Here is a 20,339-nt window from a genome sequence, read left to right as displayed (position 1 = left end):
CAGAAATCATAGAAATAATTTTATTGGAATTGAAACATTATTTTATGCCTTTATTTATTTTTTTGTATTTTATCGACAAACAAACATAAATAATAAATTACAAATACATGTGTATATATAATACAAATATAAAAGTATAAAATCAATTTTGTATAGAATTAATTATTATTTTAAATGCTCATTAATTACACTTAACTATTTTTATTGATACCAATCCCCAATGAAACATCTCTATTTATAACCAATATTTTTATCCATCCTTCTTGTCCATTATATTAATTTGCATTAATTTTTTTTTTTTAACTGACCTCATTGCAGTGCATTCTGGGATTGACTTCTCTGTGAAAGATACATGCTTAGCCAAAATGAGTGTTTGAAATGTTTGAACTTAACATGAGAAGTGCGTCTATGAACCCTGAAAAGGCAACACACTAGGTTTCGAAACAAGCTGTGTCTCAGTCTTCATCCACTGTGTGTCTGCTCCTCATTTCAGTCGACCGTGTGGGAATTTCACCCAAAAACGCTGGAGAAACTACAGAACTGCCCACGCACTGGAGGAGCGTCGAGGACGGGAGGAACTCCTCATGAGCGCTGAAGGTCACCACTTCTCTCCCACTCCAGCCTGTCCTTGACTCATGCTTTCATCTGAGATCCGCAGCACCTGCTCATGTCCAGGAGGACGCCGAAAACCAGACCCACACCACCAACCTGCTGCAGCAGCCCAGATCTGAGAACGCCTTTACCACGTTACTCCATTTAACACCAATACCGTTTAAACACATGCACTGGAAAAGCAGCGTTCAGCTGTTGAACTGAATCTTGTGTATTTGACATGAAGCTCTAAAACAGCATTGTTCCTAATCCTTTTATATTTTTATTCATCATAGTAATTGACAGGCTACTTATTTGTCACTGCAGGAGTGTTTAACTGGAGATCAGAAACTTTCCAGTTAACTAAAACACACTAACGTACGCATGCATGTGCATTTGAACTTAAACTCTTGGTGTTGATTAACTTTCTCCGTGCATATTCTAAACTATCCATGCACATATTATATATGAGCTGAAAAAGACTCTGAAAGTCATTTTTACATGCATGGGTAAAGTCATATTTAATGCATGCATGGGTAGTTAATGCAAAATGTGTCTGTTTTTTTAACCAAAACCTAGATTCGAAGTTAAAATGTTCATGCATGTGTAAGGAAAAGCGTGTTTTAGGTCACTGGAAAGTTTCTAATCACCCTTTAAATGCTCCTTCAGTGACAAATGCATTTTAATAAGTGCAAAAAAGTAGTATGTCAATTAATATGATGAATAATCATGAATAATAATTATAAAATGCTGTTTTAGGATATAGTTTTAGGAAGCTGCAAAATATGTCAGCCTCATGTTGAATATGTATTGTGGATGATTCATATTAAAAATACATTTCTGTCTCCATAAACTGTTATTAAAATGTAAAAAATAACTTTCAGAGTCTATACCAGGATATATTTAATAAATGCATGGGTAGTCGCTGCAAAATGTGTTCATGGAGCTTGTTTTTTAACCAACATTAAGATTTTAGGTTAAAATGTTCATGCATGTGTAAAGAAAAGTATATTTTAGATAACTGTAAGGTAACACCCTCCTTATAAATGAACTTATAAAAGTACAAATAAGTAGTCAGTCCATTAATATGATGAATAATCATGAATTATTCATTTAGGTTCGCTGTCAACCTATAACGTTTTAATAGTTTATTTTTAATTAAAAAGTATTGTTTTTTAGGTTTATAAAGACAAAATATCTAAATGCATCTTCCACAGTAAATATTCAACATGAAGTCGACGTTTGTCACTACATGAGCATTTAAAGGGTGATTAAAAGCTTCCCAGTTACCTAAAATATACTTTTCCATACAGATGCATGTGCATTTTAACCTAAAATCTTGGTTTTGATTAAAAACAAACTCCATGGACACATTATGCATCATGCATTTGTTAAATATGAGCCGGAATGGACTTTGAAGGTCATTTTTCCATTTTGATAAAAGTTCAATAAAATGTCCCTTTAATATGAATCATCCATAATATAATTATTCAGCATTAAATATGTTGCACTATGACAAAGTCCCTAAAACTATTTTAGGCACTGCATTTATCAGATTCCACAATACATATTCAACATGAGGCTGACATATTTTGCAGCTTCCTAAAACTATGACCTAAAACAGCATTTTATAATTATTATTCATGATTATTCATCATATTAATTGACGTACTACTTTTTTGCACTTATTAAAGTTCATTTGTCACTGAAGGAGCATTTAAAGGGTGATTAGAAACTTTCCAGTGACCTAAAACACGCTTTTCCTTACACATGCATGAACATTTTAACTTCGAATCTAGGTTTTGGTTACAAAACAGACAAATTTTGCATCAACTACCCATGCATGTATTAAATATGAGCTGGAATGGGACTCATTTTTACATTTAAATTTTACATTCAAGACAAAAATGTCTTCTAATTATGAATCATCCACAATAAATATTGAGCATGAAGTAAGGCTGGCCTTAGTAAAACTGGTTTTGACTGGTGTAATTATCAATATGAGATGGTAAACAACTCAAGTTGCATGATTCTCCTTTCTTCAAGAATCCTCTGTAACACACTCACACACTTATCAGACTTCTCAAGGAAGAGCAGATGAGATGAAGGTCCCTCATAAGCACAGATGTGTTGGAGTCTGTTTATCTCCACGCTGACCTTGACGGTGGAATAAAACACTGAAGGCACCAGTTCTCTCTCTTATCACTCCGGCGGGCATGAGATACTTTAAACACCATCGCTGTTTCTCCACACGATTCACAGAAACGCTCAGGAATGCATAGCCGCAGATGACTCTTAAACACAAAGACGTGAGCCACAACAACGGCTGAATCACGTACCACTTACACTGAGCCGTTTAGAAACAGAACTGTGAAAAAATTCACTGGAGAAACATCTAAAGCACGTCTGAAGAGCAGCAGGTGAAAATGCATGTACAAAAACAAAGCAGAACAAAAAAACTTCAATAACCTGACCTTTCTGAGTGGAACTGTAGGTTTGATTTATGTGGGATTGATTGGATAATGAATTAGTTGATCTAAAATATAAGAAGGACGAATGACATCTGCTGAAATTGACTTTTTTTTATACTTTAATAAAAGATTACAAACACAAAAAGTCTTCTTAATATGAACTGTCCAGAATGAAAATGTTGACTGCAATAACTTTCCTAGTCCACTTGTCAAATACACCTGGTATTACTAATATCGTTGGCTCTACATCAGATTGCTTTTGTTCATTTTTGTATAAAAGCGACTGCTAAAATGCAATATAAATGTAAGAAAGTCACAATCAATACAGACAAATGCACAACAGCCCAACACACATGAAGCTTTCTGAACACATCTGAACACTTCTATCACTAACATCACACCGAACGGCAGCTGAAACAGTAAATCCATGTGAACGTGCACCAGCTGCGGGATATTTCTGACCCTCAATGTGACACACAGGGGTTTCAATTATTTTAGGTGAGGGTGAGCGCATGTGCGGGTGTTTGTTCATCTGTATTTGTCTCTGTGTGTGAGAGTGTGTGTGTGTGAGTGTGAGTGTGAGTGTGAGTGTGTGTGTGTGTGTGTGTGTGTGAGTGTGTGTGTGTGTGAGTGTGAGTGTGAGTGTGAGTGTGTGTGTGTGTGTGTGTGTGTGAGTGTGTGTGTGTGTGAGTGTGAGTGTGAGTGTGAGTGTGTGTGTGTGTGTGTGTGTGTGTGTGTGAGTGTGAGTGTGTGTGGGCTGAGAGTGGAATTGATTTTACAGCCTGACGCCCAACTGCGTGTTTAACAAGTGTCTCACAGTAGATCCCTCTCCACGTCTCAAAGACTTTGCCAAATGCCTCACCGCCCAGCAAAAACCCAGCAGTGGCGACACACAGACGTCAGACTCTGCTGCATGCAGCTTTTTCCACTCCGTACACGTTAAAGCACAACTAGCCTCTTCATAATCAATTTTACAGCAAAATGATTTAAACACATGCAATGGAAAAGCAGCGTTCAGATGTTGAATTACATCTAGTATATTCTACATCCAGTGACATGTCCTGCAACGAGACTAAACTATTAGATAAAACAGCATTTTATAATTATGGTTCATGATTATTCATCATTTTAATGCACGGGTATTTATTTGTATGATTATACATTCGTCACTAAAGGAGCATTTAACAGGCGATCAGACCTAAAACACACACATGCATGTACATTTTAACCTAAAATCTTGGTGCTCATTAATAAATAAACTCCATGGACACATTTTTCAGCAACTACCCATGCATATTAAATATGAGCTGAAATGGTCTCTGAAAGTCATATTTACATTTTAATAAAAGTTTATGAAGACAAAATACAATTCAGCATTTTATAATTATTATTCATGATTCATGATGATATTAATTGACAGACCACTTATTTGCACTTTTAAAAAGTTAATTTGTCACTGAAGGAACATTTAACAGGAACATTTTAGTAACCTTGGATAACAAAGTCCACTAAAGGAGGTAGATCTTTTTCATATTTGGCTCCCAAACTCTGGAATAGTAAGTAAGAAAACATTTATTTATATAGCACCTTTCAAAACAAAGTTACAAAGTGCTTTACAATAAAATCAGTACAGTGACAAAATACAAAAAATACCATCAAAATTAAGAAAAAGCAATATGATAAAAATGAGTCTTAAGAAGAGACTTAAAAGAGGATACAGTAGGAGCCTGCCTAATATCCCCAGGCAGGGAGTTCCATAGCTTAGGCGCACGGATAGCAAAGGCGCGGTCACCTTTGGTAACAAGTCGAGATTTTTCACAGGCAACCAGTGAAGAGCAGCAAGAATCGGTGTAATGTTGTAACTTTGTGTAACGGTGTAACTTTTCTTAGTACGAGTTAAAAGCCTAGCAGCAGCATTTTGAATCAGCTGCAATCTTTGGAGATTTCTCTTGCTAATACCAGAATAAAGTGCATTACAATAATCAAGACTGGAAGAAATAAAAGCATGAATGACCCTTTCCAAATCTGCTAAAGAAAGGAATGACTTTATCTTCGTTAGTTGCCTCAGTTCTGCAAAACAAAACTGCACCACTTTAGTCACCAGAACATCAAAGGACAGTTCTGAGTCAAAAACTACACCTAAGTTGCGAGCCTCTTTTCGAACATTGTTAGATAAGGCACCCAGACTAGAGGAGAGCTTATTAATATTAGCACTACTGGGGATGCATGGGGTAATTATAAGCACTTCTGATTTGGAGTCATTCAACTGCAGAACATTTTTCGACATCCAATTTTTGATTTCGATGAAGCATGACATAATATGGAATGGATCAATAAAACCAGGCTTTACCGGGACATACAATTGCGTATCATCTGCATAGCAGTGGAACTCAATGTCATAACTGCGCATAATTTGACCCAGGGGTAACATGTAGATAGTAAACAGAAGGGGACCCAATGTATCTCATAACCTTGTACTTCAGTTACATCTGATCAAATGCGCGTTAACATTCTTTTGCTTGGGTTGAACATCATTTTTGCTTAGTTGGAACAGCAGCTACGCTAATTATGTCTCTATTTCCTTCTCTGTTTCTGGGATTGGCATCCCGTGGTAACTAGGAATTACAAAAGCTTCAGTCTGGATCCAGCCCTTACTAAGACCTGAGATGACCGAACACCTGAGAAGAGATGATGCCAACCCCTCAGAAGACCTCAGATGATGCCAACCCTCAGACAACATACAAAACTACCAAATTTTGCTATAAGTTTGATCGCAACATATAATCATTGCTGTTAATAGTGTTCACCGTCTGTTTGATTACATGACATTAACTAACTGCTTGATTTTTACAGTACACTTCTGCCATATGGACGTCAACTTGAGATGGTCAACACTGATAATCTATTACTAAATATAATGTAGAAACTTAAATTTTCTGTAAAGCTGCTTTGCAACGATTTGCATTGTGAAAAGCGCAATACAAATAAACGTGAATTGAATTGAACCTAAAACAAACTCCATGGACCCATTTTGCATCAACTACTCATGCATATATTAAATATGAGCTGAAATGTACTCTGAAAGACATTTTTACATTTTAATAAAAGTTCACGAAGACAAAAATGTATTCTTGATGTGGAACGTCCACAATAAAGATTCAACATTAAGTTTATATTTTTTTAGTGTGACAAAATCCTAAAACTATGACCTAAAACAGCATTTTATAATTATTATTCATGATTCATGATATTAATTGACGGACCACTTATTTGCACTTTTAATAGTTCATTTGTCACTGAAGGAACATTTAGGAACATTTTAGGTTCCAGTAACCTAAAACACACTTTTCCTTATACATGCATGTACATTTTACCCTAAAAAAAAAAAAAACCTCCATGGACACATTTTGCATCAATTACCCATGCATATATTAAATATGAGCTGAAGTGGATGCTGAAAGGCATCTTAAAATTGTAATAAAAGTTCATGAAAACGTCCACAATACATGAAATTGACATCACTTGAGTGTGACAAACTCCCTAAAACTATTACCCAAATCAAAATTTTTCTGATTCTTATTCATGATAATTCATCATATTAATGTTATTAATTATTTTAAGTTAATTTGTCACTGCAGCAGCATTTAACAGGTGATTAGAGACTTTCCAGTGACCTTCAACACACTTTTCTTTATACATGCATATACATTTTAACCTAAAATCTTCGTTTTGTTTAAAAAAATAAACTCCTTAGAAACATTTAGCAGCATTTAACAGGTGATTAGAAACTTTCCAGCTCCCTAAAATACACACACGCATCTACATGTCAACCTAAAATCTTGGGCTTGATTGAAAACAAACTCCACGGTCAAGTTGTGCATCAACTACCCATGCATATTTTAAACTAAATGTATATTATAGTTCTCCCTGGTGCATATTTGGCAAATGCAGCACTGCATTTCTAGCGCCCGTCCGACAAATATTCTAAACATGAAACATGACGTGCAGCATATGGGGATCAGACACAAACAGACACCAGTTAAACGCTGCCATCAGAGCCGAACATGCGCAAAACAGCAGACGGAGATTGCAGTAAACGCTGATACTCACCCTGAGCGGACCAGAGCAGCCACAGCAAACCCAGCAGAAACAGCAGTGATGTCCAGCGGGTCTGAACCTGTAGCTCCATCCCTGAGACTCGAGCATGGAACCAGGGCATGGAAACACACGCACGCCGCTCGCTCCACAGTTACTCCACACTGACGGCCGGCCTGCGACGGACAGAGAGAAAGAGGGTGTTACTCTCTCGCTGCGATTGGGACGGCCCCTCCACTCTGGACACCTTGTGGAGAGACAATAAAAGCAGCAGTTGATCTCTGCGGCTCAGCCGGGACCCCAGCGGACCCTCCTCACGCACAGGGGAGGGCCGTCCGCTGAAAGGAGGCCAGGGGCCCCTAAAAACAGCCTCCAGCACTCCAGAGTCACGTGACCACAGCGGCTGCACTCCTGCTGCCCTGACAAACCAACACCAGTGCTATAAAGGGTTCATATGTGACCCTGGACCACAAAACCAGTCATAAGGGTAAATTTTTTTAAATTGAGATTTATACATCATCTGAAAGCTGAATAAATAAGCTTTCCATTGATGTATGTTATGTTATCATTGATGTTTGTTAGGATAGGACAATATTTGGCCAAGATACAACTATTTGAAAATCTGGAATCTGAGGGTGCAAAAAAAAAAAAAAAAAATACTGAGAAAATCATCTTTAAAGTTGTCCAAATGAAGTTCTTAGCAATGCATATTACTAATCAAACATTAAGGTTTGATATATTTACGGTAGGACATTTACAAAATATCTTCATGGAACATGATCTTTAATACAATGAACAAATACAAACCAAATATAGTTCAAATTCAGTTAGACTTGTTTTAACTAGTCTCTTTCATGTCATAAAGAAAATGTGAGTGGTCCTTGCTTGTGCAAAAATCAGCACATTAATGATAGGGTGTTATGGGTGGTTGCCAGGGTGTTGCTAACCAACAAACTGCTAAGCCGGTAACAAATACAAACCAACTATATTGGCTTAAATTGGATTGTTTAACTAATCTCTATTATTTCATAAACACAATTAGGTGTTTGCCCATGAAAAACCGGGTGTTGTGATTGCTGGGGTGTTGCTAGGGCGTTACTGTGTACTCATCTATGTAATGTATGAATTACATAAGATTGTTTTGTTATAATGTATTTTGTGCATGAAGTGTCCAACATTCCACACTTTTTTTTTTTCCCCCTTATTTAAGTGCATTTTTTCCTTTTCGGAATTTTCAGTGTGAGCACACTTCTCAAAAGAATAGTGCATACGTATGCGATTTAGGATGCACCTGATGATACTATGTTGCGATGCAGTTGCTAAGGTGTTCTGAATTACTTTTAAGTGTGTAAACCAGTGTTTTAACCATTTTTATCATGTTTCTATGCAGTAGCTAGTATGTTTTCTGTAGGATTCTGGCGTTTAGCTGGTTAAATTCTGAACTTACCGTAACTACTAGGTTTGATTGCATCATTATGAGCTCTAATACTAGTGATAATTTACTTATGTTTAACAGCATTTTAAACTGCAACTAAAAATAACAATAGTTTATGGGGAAAAAAATCTCCATGTAGTTTGACATCGAAAACATGAAAGCAAATGACACACCATGTATTCTCACTCAAAGTGCTGTAAGAACTAGTTCCTGCCGGGTCGGTTAAGCATTTCCTCCTTTCCCCTGTAGGGTGCCAGAGGCTGACTGACAGCTCATTATGGCTGGGATAAAGAACACAAAACAGCAGTGAAAACACACAAGAGCAGAAAGAGCGCATGACAAAAGCCATTCACACGTCAGACTCACCTCGGGCCACGACACGCCCCCTCTCGCCCTAATCTCACCGACACATACAATTTAAGCCGATTAAGAGTTAGTGCCATTACTGAGATTACATCAAGAGCACAGAGATTCACATGAGAAATGAGCAGAATGAATGTTAGAAGAACTTCACATGTTCAGCAGATCAGACTTTTGAAGAAAGTGATCAGACGCACCTGCTGGACCAGAAAACAAGTGGAAAAAATCCCACATCTAGAGACTAGAAGACTCATTTTATATGAGATGCGGCGCACTAAAGATGAATACTGGATATTTTCTTTTACCAATATTCACACTTTTCTACTCAAACAGTTACTGGTTCCTTAATATTGTGTCTACAGATAAATGGCAAAATGTTGGTCCAAATTTTCTTTCGGAAACATTTCACTTCATCAAAATGGACTTAGTTTGTCAACAACAGCAACAATAACATACACCTGAATTTATTTGATCAAAAATACACTAAAAATAGTAAAATATTATAAAAATTTATATAGGAGGTGGCTGTTTCTGACATTATGTTTGGGGTCAGTAAATTTTTTTCAAAGATTTCTGAACGACGTCTCTGCTGCTCACCAAGGCTGAATTTATTTGATCAAAAATACTGTAAAAGTATGAAATATTATTACAATCCAAAATAAGGGATTTCTATGTGAATATCTGTTAAACAGTAATTTATTTCTGTGATCAAAGCTGTATTTTCAGCATCATTAACGACTCAAGTGAGGAACAAAGGACGCGGGCACAAGCAGTCGAGATGGCACGGACTCTTGAATTACAATAGCGGCTGACGGAATGCGATCCGTGAGCGATGTTCCGCCTGACAGCGACTCTGACCCCTGCCACTGTGAAATTTCAACAGGGGATTTTCTGCCGCGCTTTTTTTCCTCCGCCTTCAGCGGTCGTTGAGAGTTCGGTCACGGAATCTGGGAAAGACATTCCACTTCCTATGAGCCAGCAGCTGCACGCAGGTGTGAAACCCAATCGGATTGCGGCACCCGATGCCATCAGACCATCGGCATCTCCGGACCATCCTTCAGCTCTCAACACTGCACTTACAACAGCGATCTCTCCCTGCCGTCTCAGACACAACATTATAAACATTTGATTATCCTGTATCCTGACATGTTCATCTGTGCATGTTAGAAGTTTAAACTAATCACTAACTATTTTTAAAGTTCCCCTATTATGGGTTATGAAAGGTTCATATTTTGGTTTTGGGAGTCCCCAATAACAGGTTGGACATGCATGCAAGAAACAGCTATTTTTACCGCTCCAAAAGCGGCACCTAGTGGCAAAAAATGATTTCGCATTTTCATTCAGACCAACGCAAAAATCAAGTTTTCCCAGGTCTGCGTGCGCAACAAGTGGGCGGGCAATATGCTAAATGTTGACGTCAACATGAAACGGCTTGGGATTCGTTTGAAAAACAACTCGTTTAAATGATTCAGAGTCGACTCTTTCTTTTGAGAGACAATAACTTTGTATACGGTGCACTTTCAGATTTAAAACTTTGCAGGATGTTTTCATTCGCTTAGAGCTGTGTTACACACTGCATGAAAGCTCATTTTCAAAAATCCATAATAGGGGAACCTTAAGGCAAGACACACCAGAAAAAAACTAATAGATATAACCATAGATATAACCAATAAATAGTCAAAACCCACTGCCACTTCCACCTGTATCATCAGGGTAAATTCAGCCTGTTCAATCAGAGATTATCTTACTATAGGGAGATAACCAATCACATTACAGTCTTGACGTCATTGAATTTCAGTCAGAGTTGTGCGACACTCAGTCGCCGTTTACGGATACCATAGGAATGAATGAGAAATGCCGTAAGCTGAATTGCACCTGTGGCAAAAAGTCAGTGACTTCTCTTATAAAACTGCATTTTTTTCATGGTAAACTCTAAAAATAGTTCAATCCAAAAGTATTATTTAGTGTAAAACATGTTGAAGATTAGCAGATAGGCTGTCGATTCATTAAATGATAAGCCGTTTCCTCTAAAAAGCTGTTTATTCAGTGTAGTGAAGCCTCTCCTCCATTGACATCCATTCAAAAAAAGGGCCTCTAGTCTCCTTTACCACGTACTGCCAGACCGGAAGCGTTAGCTTTAACCGTTACGTTTTTTTTGGGCTGATAGGCTGTCGATTCATTAAATGATAAGCCGTTTCCTCTAAAAAGCTGTTTATTCAGTGTAGTGAAGCGTTAGCTTTAGCCGTTACGCTTTTGCGGCAAATGGTTGCAGGCTTGCCTTCTAGTGGCTTTGTGTTCAATGGAACTCTGCACTTTACCTGCTGGACCATCATACACTCATAACGCATTTGACTGATAATCATGGACAATTTAAACAATAGACTTTACACTGACACTTTATCACCACTTTATTGCTACTTGCACTGCACATTTATACTGTGAATTTTTTTTATTGTCAGTTATTTTTCTAATTAGTATACAGGTTCTCTTTTTCTTTCTATTTTGTAACTTTTTTATGCTATTATTATTTATATTTTTATTATACTTTAGTGTATATTCTATTTTTTTTTTACGTATTTTGTATTGTCCTTGTAAGTTGTTTGTTTCCTTTCTACCCTGTCATTCTCGAGAGGAGTAAACAAAGTAAGAATTTAATTTTACTAGTACATATGACAATAAAGCTCTTGAATCTTCAATATTTCCACAGTTGATAACAAAAACTACAAATGTTTTTGTATTACAAGTTTTCTGACGTTTAAATATGCAAACGAGGCATTATCTAATTAAACATGCACTAATTTGCACAAATTTCCAGAAAATCAATATGAATATTAGATCAAGCCAGGTTCAACATTCTTGTTTGATTATGTCAGCATATTAGAATTAAAGGTTTTTATAGAGGGAATTTTTGATATCTCTTTTTATCGCTGGAAAAATCTGAAAATACTGTCAAAAGTGAGAAAAAATACATTTTTCACTATGTTTTTAGGAATATAATGTTATATAAAACCAGGCAAATTACAGATATGTGAACAAACCCCTCAGTAAAAACCTTCATAATATAGAAAGAAATAAAACTGTAAATTTTGGTGTATGTAAGTGCTGCTGAAGTGGAGAAAGAAACTCATTTAGAGAAAACGGCCCTTAAAAATACATAACTGAAATCTACAGACGCAAACATATAAAACGCAAAAATAAAACCAGGTGAATGATATATGAACAAACCCCTCAGTAAAATCCTTCAAAATATAGATATGAATAAAACTGTAAATTTTGGTGTATGTAAGGGCTGCTGAAGTGAAGAAAGAAACTCGTTTTTAGAAAACGGCCTTTAAAAATAAGTATTGTAAATTAAATCTATGGATGCAAATAAATAATGTAATAAAGTGAGGTGAATGATATGTCAACAAACCCTTCAGTAAAATCCTTCAGAATATAGAAAGGAATAAAACTGTAAATTTTGGTGTATGTAAGTGCTGCTGAAGCGGATAAAAAACTTTTTGAGAAAATGGCCTGTAGAGATATATTGTAACTTAAATCTACAGACGCAAATAGATAGAGTGTAATAATAAAATCAGGCAAATGATATCAACAAACCCCTCAGTAAAATCCTTTAGAAGACAGACATGAATAATACTGCTAAGTTTGGTTTAAGTGCTGCTGAGAAAGAAACTCGTTTTTAGAAAACGGCCTTTAAAAATAAGTATTGTAAATTAAATCTATGGATGCAAATAAATAATGTAATAAAGTGAGGTGAATGATATGTCAACAAACCCTTCAGTAAAATCCTTCAGAATATAGAAAGGAATAAAACTGTAAATTTTGGTGTATGTAAGTGCTGCTGAAGTGGATAAAAAACTTTTTGAGAAAATGGCCTTTAGAGATATATTGTAACTTAAATCTACAGACGCAAATAGATAGAGTGTAATAATAAAATCAGGCAAATTATATCAACAAACCCCTCAGTAAAATCCTTTAGAAGACAGACATGAATAATACTGCTAAGTTTGGTTTATGCAAGTGCTGCTGAAGTGCAGAAACAAACTAATTTTCATAAAATGGCCTTTAAAGATATGCATTATATTTGGAATCTACAGACGCAAACATGGGTGCAAAAATAAAATCATGCAAATGATATATGAACAAACCCCTCAGTAAAAATATTCAGAATATAGAAAGGAATAAAACTGCAAATTTTGGTGCAAGTCAGTGCTGCTGAAGTGAAGAAAAAACTCATTTGAGAAAACGGCCTTTAAAGATACATATTGTAACAGACATCTACAAATGCAAATGAAAAATAACATTACAAAAAGCCAAATAACCCAAAATCTTAAAACTGACCAGTGCATGAAAACACAATGTTTTTGCCTGTCTTGCCTAAAACCAAACTCTAAAGCATTTAAGCTTACCTCACTAAAAACAGACGCTGAACGTCTAATTGTTCTGCTTCTTGAGAGTTTCCTCAGGTCTCATGGTGTCTTGCTTTCAAGCTCCCAGCATCCCAACCGTGAGCCATTGGTGAGCGAGAGAAAGACGATCCTCATGAATATGCAAAGCCGGCACAATGGGCCGCCACGGAGCATGAAACAATCACAGAGGCTTTGAAGTCACCGGGAATGCTGGGTAAGGCAAAACAAAACTTCTCAAGAGGACTAAGAAACCGTCACAGCAAGAATCATGAGGGGGACGCTGGGTAAAGAGGAATAATCAGTCCTCTCACTCCGGAGAAAGAGGTTTTCAGAGAGGTTAAATAAAGCGCTGATGCCAATGTGCCACAGCGAGGGGTTCAACAAGAACCATAAACTGTTTAGAGAAAGTTTAGAAGAGAAAAACAACGTTGGAATTGATTCGTTACCGCGGCGACAGGGGAAGCAAGCTTCTATGAACATCTCACATCTTCATGCATCATACCAGTACAAGATTTAGTGTCTAAAACAGTCATACAACAGCTAAAGGAACCTATAAATGACAATTTCGGAGTATTAAACTGTTTACACTCGTGCTTTGTCTTTTTGATGCATAATTACACTACTGTTCAAAAATTTGAGGTCAGTAAAATATATATTATTTAAAGAAATTATATTTTTGATCAGCAAGGATGCATTAAACTGATCAAAAGTGACAGTAAAGACATTTATAATGTCACAAAAGATTTCAAATAAATGCTTTCCATTCATCTGTGAATTCTGAAAAATAAAATGTATCTCAGTTTCCACAAACATATTGAGCAGCACAGCTGTTTCCAACATTGATAATAATCAGAAATGTTTCTTGAGCAGATCTACAGATGCAAATAGATAAAGTGCAAAAATAAAACCAGGTGAATGATATATGAACAAACCCCTCAGTAAAATCCTTCAAAATATAGATATGAATAAAACTGTAAATTTTGGTGTATGTAAGTGCTGCTGAAGTGGAGAAAGAAACTCATTTAGAGAAAACAGCCCTTAAAAATACATAACTGAAATCTACAGACGCAAACATATAAAACGCAAAAATAAAACCAGGTGAATGATATATGAACAAACCCCTCAGTAAAATCCTTCAAAATATAGATATGAATAAAACTGTAAATTTTGGTGTATGTAAGGGCTGCTGAAGTGAAGAAAGAAACTCGTTTTTAGAAAACGGCCTTTAAAAATAAGTATTGTAAATTAAATCTATGGATGCAAATAAATAATGTAATAAAGTGAGGTGAATGATATGTCAACAAACCCTTCAGTAAAATCCTTCAGAATATAGAAAGGAATAAAACTGTAAATTTTGGTGTATGTAAGTGCTGCTGAAGCGGATAAAAAACTTTTTGAGAAAATGGCCTTTAGAGATATATTGTAACTTAAATCTACAGACGCAAATAGATAGAGTGTAATAATAAAATCAGGCAAATGATATCAACAAACCCCTCAGTAAAATCCTTTAGAAGACAGACATGAATAATACTGCTAAGTTTGGTTTATGCAAGTGCTGCTGAAGTGCAGAAACAAACTAATTTTCATAAAATGGCCTTTAAAGATATGCATTATATTTGGAATCTACAGACGCAAACATGGGTGCAAAAATAAAATCATGCAAATGATATATGAACAAACCCCTCAGTAAAAATATTCAGAATATAGAAAGGAATAAAACTGCAAATTTTGGTGCAAGTCAGTGCTGCTGAAGTGAAGAAAAAACTCATTTGAGAAAACGGCCTTTAAAGATACATATTGTAACAGACATCTACAAATGAAAAAAAAAAAATAACATTACAAAAAGCCAAATAACCCAAAATCTTAAAACTGACCAGTGCATGAAAACACAATGTTTTTGCCTGTCTTGCCTAAAACCAAACTCTAAAGCATTTAAGCTTACCTCACTAAAAACAGACGCTGAACGTCTAATTGTTCTGCTTCTTGAGAGTTTCCTCAGGTCTCATGGTGTCTTGCTTTCAAGCTCCCAGCATCCCAACCGTGAGCCATTGGTGAGCGAGAGAAAGACGATCCTCATGAATATGCAAAGCCGGCACAATGGGCCGCCACGGAGCATGAAACAATCACAGAGGCTTTGAAGTCACCGGGAATGCTGGGTAAGGCAAAACAAAACTTCTCAAAAGGACTAAGAAACCGTCACAGCAAGAATCATGAGGGGGACGCTGGGTAAAGAGGAATAATCAGTCCTCTCACTCCGGAGAAAGAGGTTTTCAGAGAGGTTAAATAAAGCGCTGATGCCAATGTGCCACAGCGAGGGGTTCAACAAGAACCATAAACTGTTTAGAGAAAGTTTAGAAGAGAAAAACAACGTTGGAATTGATTCGTTACCGCGGCGACAGGGGAAGCAAGCTTCTATGAACATCTCACATCTTCATGCATCATACCAGTACAAGATTTAGTGTCTAAAACAGTCATACAACAGCTAAAGGAACCTATAAATGACAATTTCGGAGTATTAAACTGTTTACACTCGTGCTTTGTCTTTTTGATGCATAATTACACTACTGTTCAAAAATTTGAGGTCAGTAAAATATATATTATTTAAAGAAATTATATTTTTGATCAGCAAGGATGCATTAAACTGATCAAAAGTGACAGTAAAGACATTTATAATGTCACAAAAGATTTCAAATAAATGCTTTCCATTCATCTGTGAATTCTGAAAAATAAAATGTATCTCAGTTTCCACAAACATATTGAGCAGCACAGCTGTTTCCAACATTGATAATAATCAGAAATGTTTCTTGAGCAGCAAATCAGCATATTAGAATGATTTCTGAAGATCATGTGACACTGAAGACTGGAGTAATGATGCTGAAAATTCAACTTTGATCACAGAAATAAATTACAGTTTAACATACATTCACATAGAAAACAGCTATTGGAAATTGCAATAATATTTCACTATTTTTACTGTATTTTGATCAAATAAATGCAGCCTTGGTGAGCAGAAGAGACTTCTTTCAAAAATCATAAAAACTCTTGCTGACCCCAAACAAAATGTGAGAAACAGCTACTTCCTGCATGTTAATTGGCAAGTGAGGATTCTGCAAAAATGCCGTGACGTGGGCGTCACCTGTAAACATCTCACCTGAGAGCATCACAGTGTGTAATCACCTTACTACAGCAAACACGGCTCATAACGCCTGGCACAGATGTGCTGGCTGTGTTGAGTCTGCTTTGCTCAGCTGTGTTTGCGTTCTGACACACACAAGCTTGTGGTGAATTAGCAGGTAAATATCTGAGCTTGTAATCCAAAAGATGCTGTTTCAAACCTAAGCACTAACTTACAAACTAACTCAGACTGAAGAGAATCCCACAGACGTGACGTCTTAGCGGGCAACCGCCGGGGCTGTAAAATGTCAAATGGTCCTCTGTGTGACTCATATTGATGTAGATTATGACTGCAGCTGTTATAACTGCATGAGTTTCTGAATTTCACTCAGTAGTGCGCTTGTGTTAGTGTGTGCACTAATGAGAACTCAATATCTGAGTGAAACAGTAGCTGCTGTCTCTGCATAAATACCATGAGGTTAATTCTACTGAATAAAAAAACAATAAATACAAACCATATAGGGCAGAATCCAGTCATTAAAATGGAATTTGGCATAAAATATGGATGAATAAATCAAAAGTATGGCTGTACACTTAATCGAATGGTGATATAGACTGACGTCTGTCTGCAAAAAGACTGCTATGTAAATCTCTTCACTAAAACCTGCCAAAATAAAAGTTCGGTCTAACTTTAAGAAATTGTGACAGAAATATATTACTATTGCACAGTAGAACATACATTTTAAATAATAACAATAAAATTAATATAGGTATTAAAACATGATTTTTTAAAAGAATAACACAATTTGTCCCCCATGTTTTAATTTTAACAGTAAACCTCTGTTGTGCAGCACTTTGTTTGCCATAAAATGAAAGGAATTGTTCAAATTTCAGTTGATTAGATTTTAAAGGAGGGATTTAATTGTTCACATTATTTTGATTACATTAATGATTGCATTCCTTTGATTACAACCATGTTTTATTATAAATTTGTATTAAATCATAATCAGAACCCAGAAAAATAAAAACAGACAGAATTTCTGAAAAAATAAAACATTGCACAGGACAATATTATTGCAATAATTATTTAGAAATTATTAAATTGTTAATTTTTTATGAATTCAACCAATATTCTTTATGATTATTAGAATTTAGTTAATCCAATAAAATGGAGTCCAGAAAAAATACAACAGACACGGAATTTCTTTTAAAAAAAAAAGAAAGAAAGAAAATTGCAGAGGACAATATTATTGTTAAATTGTTAAATTGTTAATTATTAAACTGAAAAATATATATATAAAAATCTAAACATTATTTGATATAATTGTTTTATGAATTCACCTGACATTCTTTATAATTATGAACATTTAGTTAAACCATTAGAATGGAGTCGAGAAAAAAAAAATTCTGAAAAAATTAAATAAAAAATTCTGGAAGAAAAAAATAAAACTTCACAGGTCAATATTAAAATATATTATGAAACTGTTAATTATTACATTATATATATATATATGAAAAATTGTAATTATGATTGTTCTTATGATTATTAAAATTTAGTTACAACAGAAAAATTTTGAAATAAATAAGTTCTGATCAGACATCTTGCTGATTATTAAAACTTAATTACACCAATAAAACAGAATCCAGAAAAAAATCAAATAAAAGGAATATTACAGGGAGCAGCAACATTTCAAAAATACAATCAGTTTGAGCAAAATGAAGCCTGTATGACGGAGCAAACAGAGGCTGTTCCTGTTGATTATTTCTGATCTCATCCTGATCGAAGAGCTTTCAAATGATCAGATGTTTGCTAGTGAACAGGTTAAATCTGGCACACCTGTGGACGACAAACACAAACACACGAACACGATTCAGCCTTTGACTGTGACGGAGACGCGCCGTGATTTTCCATCATCAAGGCAACAGCAGGCAGAGGCCAAAAACAGCACAGGTTTCTCCCTCGCGCACTAATGAGACTCATGTTTGTGTGCCAGATCATCACACCACACTCTCAGAAAAAAAGGTACAAAAGCTGTCACTGGGGCAGTACCTTTTCAAAAGGCACACTTTTTGTACCTTTTAGGAAATAATATGTACACTTTAGGTACTAATATGTACCTTTAAGGTACTAACATGGACTGTTTAGGTACAAAGGTGTGCCTTTTGAAAAGGTACCGCCCCAGTGACAGCTTTTGTACCTTTTTTTCTGAGAGTGCATGAGAGATTATAAAACACATACATCTGACTCTAAATTCAGATCAGATGAGCTAAAACGATTGTTTCTTCTGATTAACAGAACAAATTGACCATATTGCTGCTGTTTGACATTCAAATCGTTTACTCCACATCATCTGTAAAAACAGCCCTAAAACATCAAACCAACAGAAAAACAGCGTTCATGTGCTCAGGCTTTAATTACAGATTCACAAACTCGCTCCTCTGGAGTCAGTGTCTGCGAGGCAGCAGAGGAAAGTTTGCGGCTTTCAGTCTTTGCATCAGATGTTTTATCGTGTATGAGAAACATGACACCATTTTTACGCCAGTTTAAATAGTTAATAGCTGCACAGAAGACATGACCAATCATGAGTCAGTATGCAAATATCACAGTGATGTCACTGCTGTTGGTTAGATTTTAAAAAGTCAACTAAGAAGAGTTTTTTCTAACTTTAATTAGAATTTAATATACATATATATAAAATTGTATATAAATAAGAGCCTGTACATAAGTTGAAATTACACAACTAAAATAAAGCTGAAAGAAATATTAGAAAAACATATTTAATACTGAAATACTATGAAATTTAATATTAATAAATAAATATTAAAATAAATACTGTAAGCATGTACTAAAATTACTAAAACTAAATATTTGAAAAAAAAAATATTATAATAAATTATAAGCACATAAGATTGCCAAAAATAATTTTAATATAACTTTAATGACAAAAATTAAAATGAAAACAAAAAATATAACATTAAAACCTAATTAAAAATATTAATAAATAGTATTGAAGTACTAAAATTATTAATACTAAAACTGAAACAAATAAAAGCTAAATAGAAATATTAAAAATATTAATAAAAAAAATTCCAAGCACATAACAAAATGACTAAAACTGTACTAAAATTAAATTATGATTATAATCCTAGTCAATTAACTTTAATTACAGTTAAAGTGTTGAAATGATAACTAACAATTAAATTAAAATGATAACTGAAAATATTAAAATAAAAGCTAATTCAGAATATTAATCAACAGAAGCACTAAATTAAAATAAAAGCTAAATATAAAAAGTGAAAAAATATGAATTATAATAATTACCAGCACAAAACTAAATAACTAGCATTTTATTAAATTATAATTTATTTTAATAAGAAATATTATAAATACTATAATAGTATATAAATAATACTGAATAAAATAAAATAAAATAAAATAAAATAAAATAAAATAAAATAAAATAAAATAAAATAAAATAAAATAAAATAAAATAAAATAAAATAAAATAAAATAAAATAAAATAAAATAAAATAAAATAAAATAAAATAAAATAAAATAAAAACTTCTGGTTATGAAAGGGGAGGAAATGGGAAGTGCATATTTTAGTTAAAACACCTAAATGAAATTAAATTAAATAAAACAAAATAAAATAAAATAAAATAAAAAAGCACCAAAATGAAATCATTTAAAACAAAACAAAACAAAAAATAAAATAAAATAAAATAAAATAAAATAAAATAAAATAAAATAAAATAAAATAAAATAAAATAAAATAAAATAAAATAAAAACTTCTGGTTATGAAAGGGGAGGAAATGGGAAGTGCATATTTTAGTTAAAACACCTAAATGAAATTACATTAAAT

The 20,339-nt window shown here is 34.5% G+C and overlaps 1 protein-coding gene across 1 annotated transcript in view; it reads right to left on the bottom strand.

Annotated features, from left to right (window-relative positions):
• bmpr1bb (bone morphogenetic protein receptor, type IBb) overlaps positions 1-20,339 on the bottom strand; it is a 50,336-nt gene that overhangs the window by 25,655 nt on the left and 4,342 nt on the right. Inside the window, 1 exon segment of the mRNA XM_016554069.1 lies at positions 7,173-7,333. Within this exon segment, the coding sequence (XP_016409555.1) occupies positions 7,173-7,281 (109 nt within the window). The 5' untranslated portion in view covers positions 7,282-7,333.

The sequence above is a fragment of the Sinocyclocheilus rhinocerous genome, unplaced genomic scaffold, assembly GCF_001515625.1.
Source record: "Sinocyclocheilus rhinocerous isolate Xijiao unplaced genomic scaffold, SAMN03320098_v1.1 scaffold15, whole genome shotgun sequence".
NCBI classification, from domain to species: Eukaryota; Metazoa; Chordata; class Actinopteri; order Cypriniformes; family Cyprinidae; genus Sinocyclocheilus; species Sinocyclocheilus rhinocerous.
Note: the sequence above shows the minus strand (reverse complement) of the source record. Positions and strands in the feature narration are given on the sequence as shown.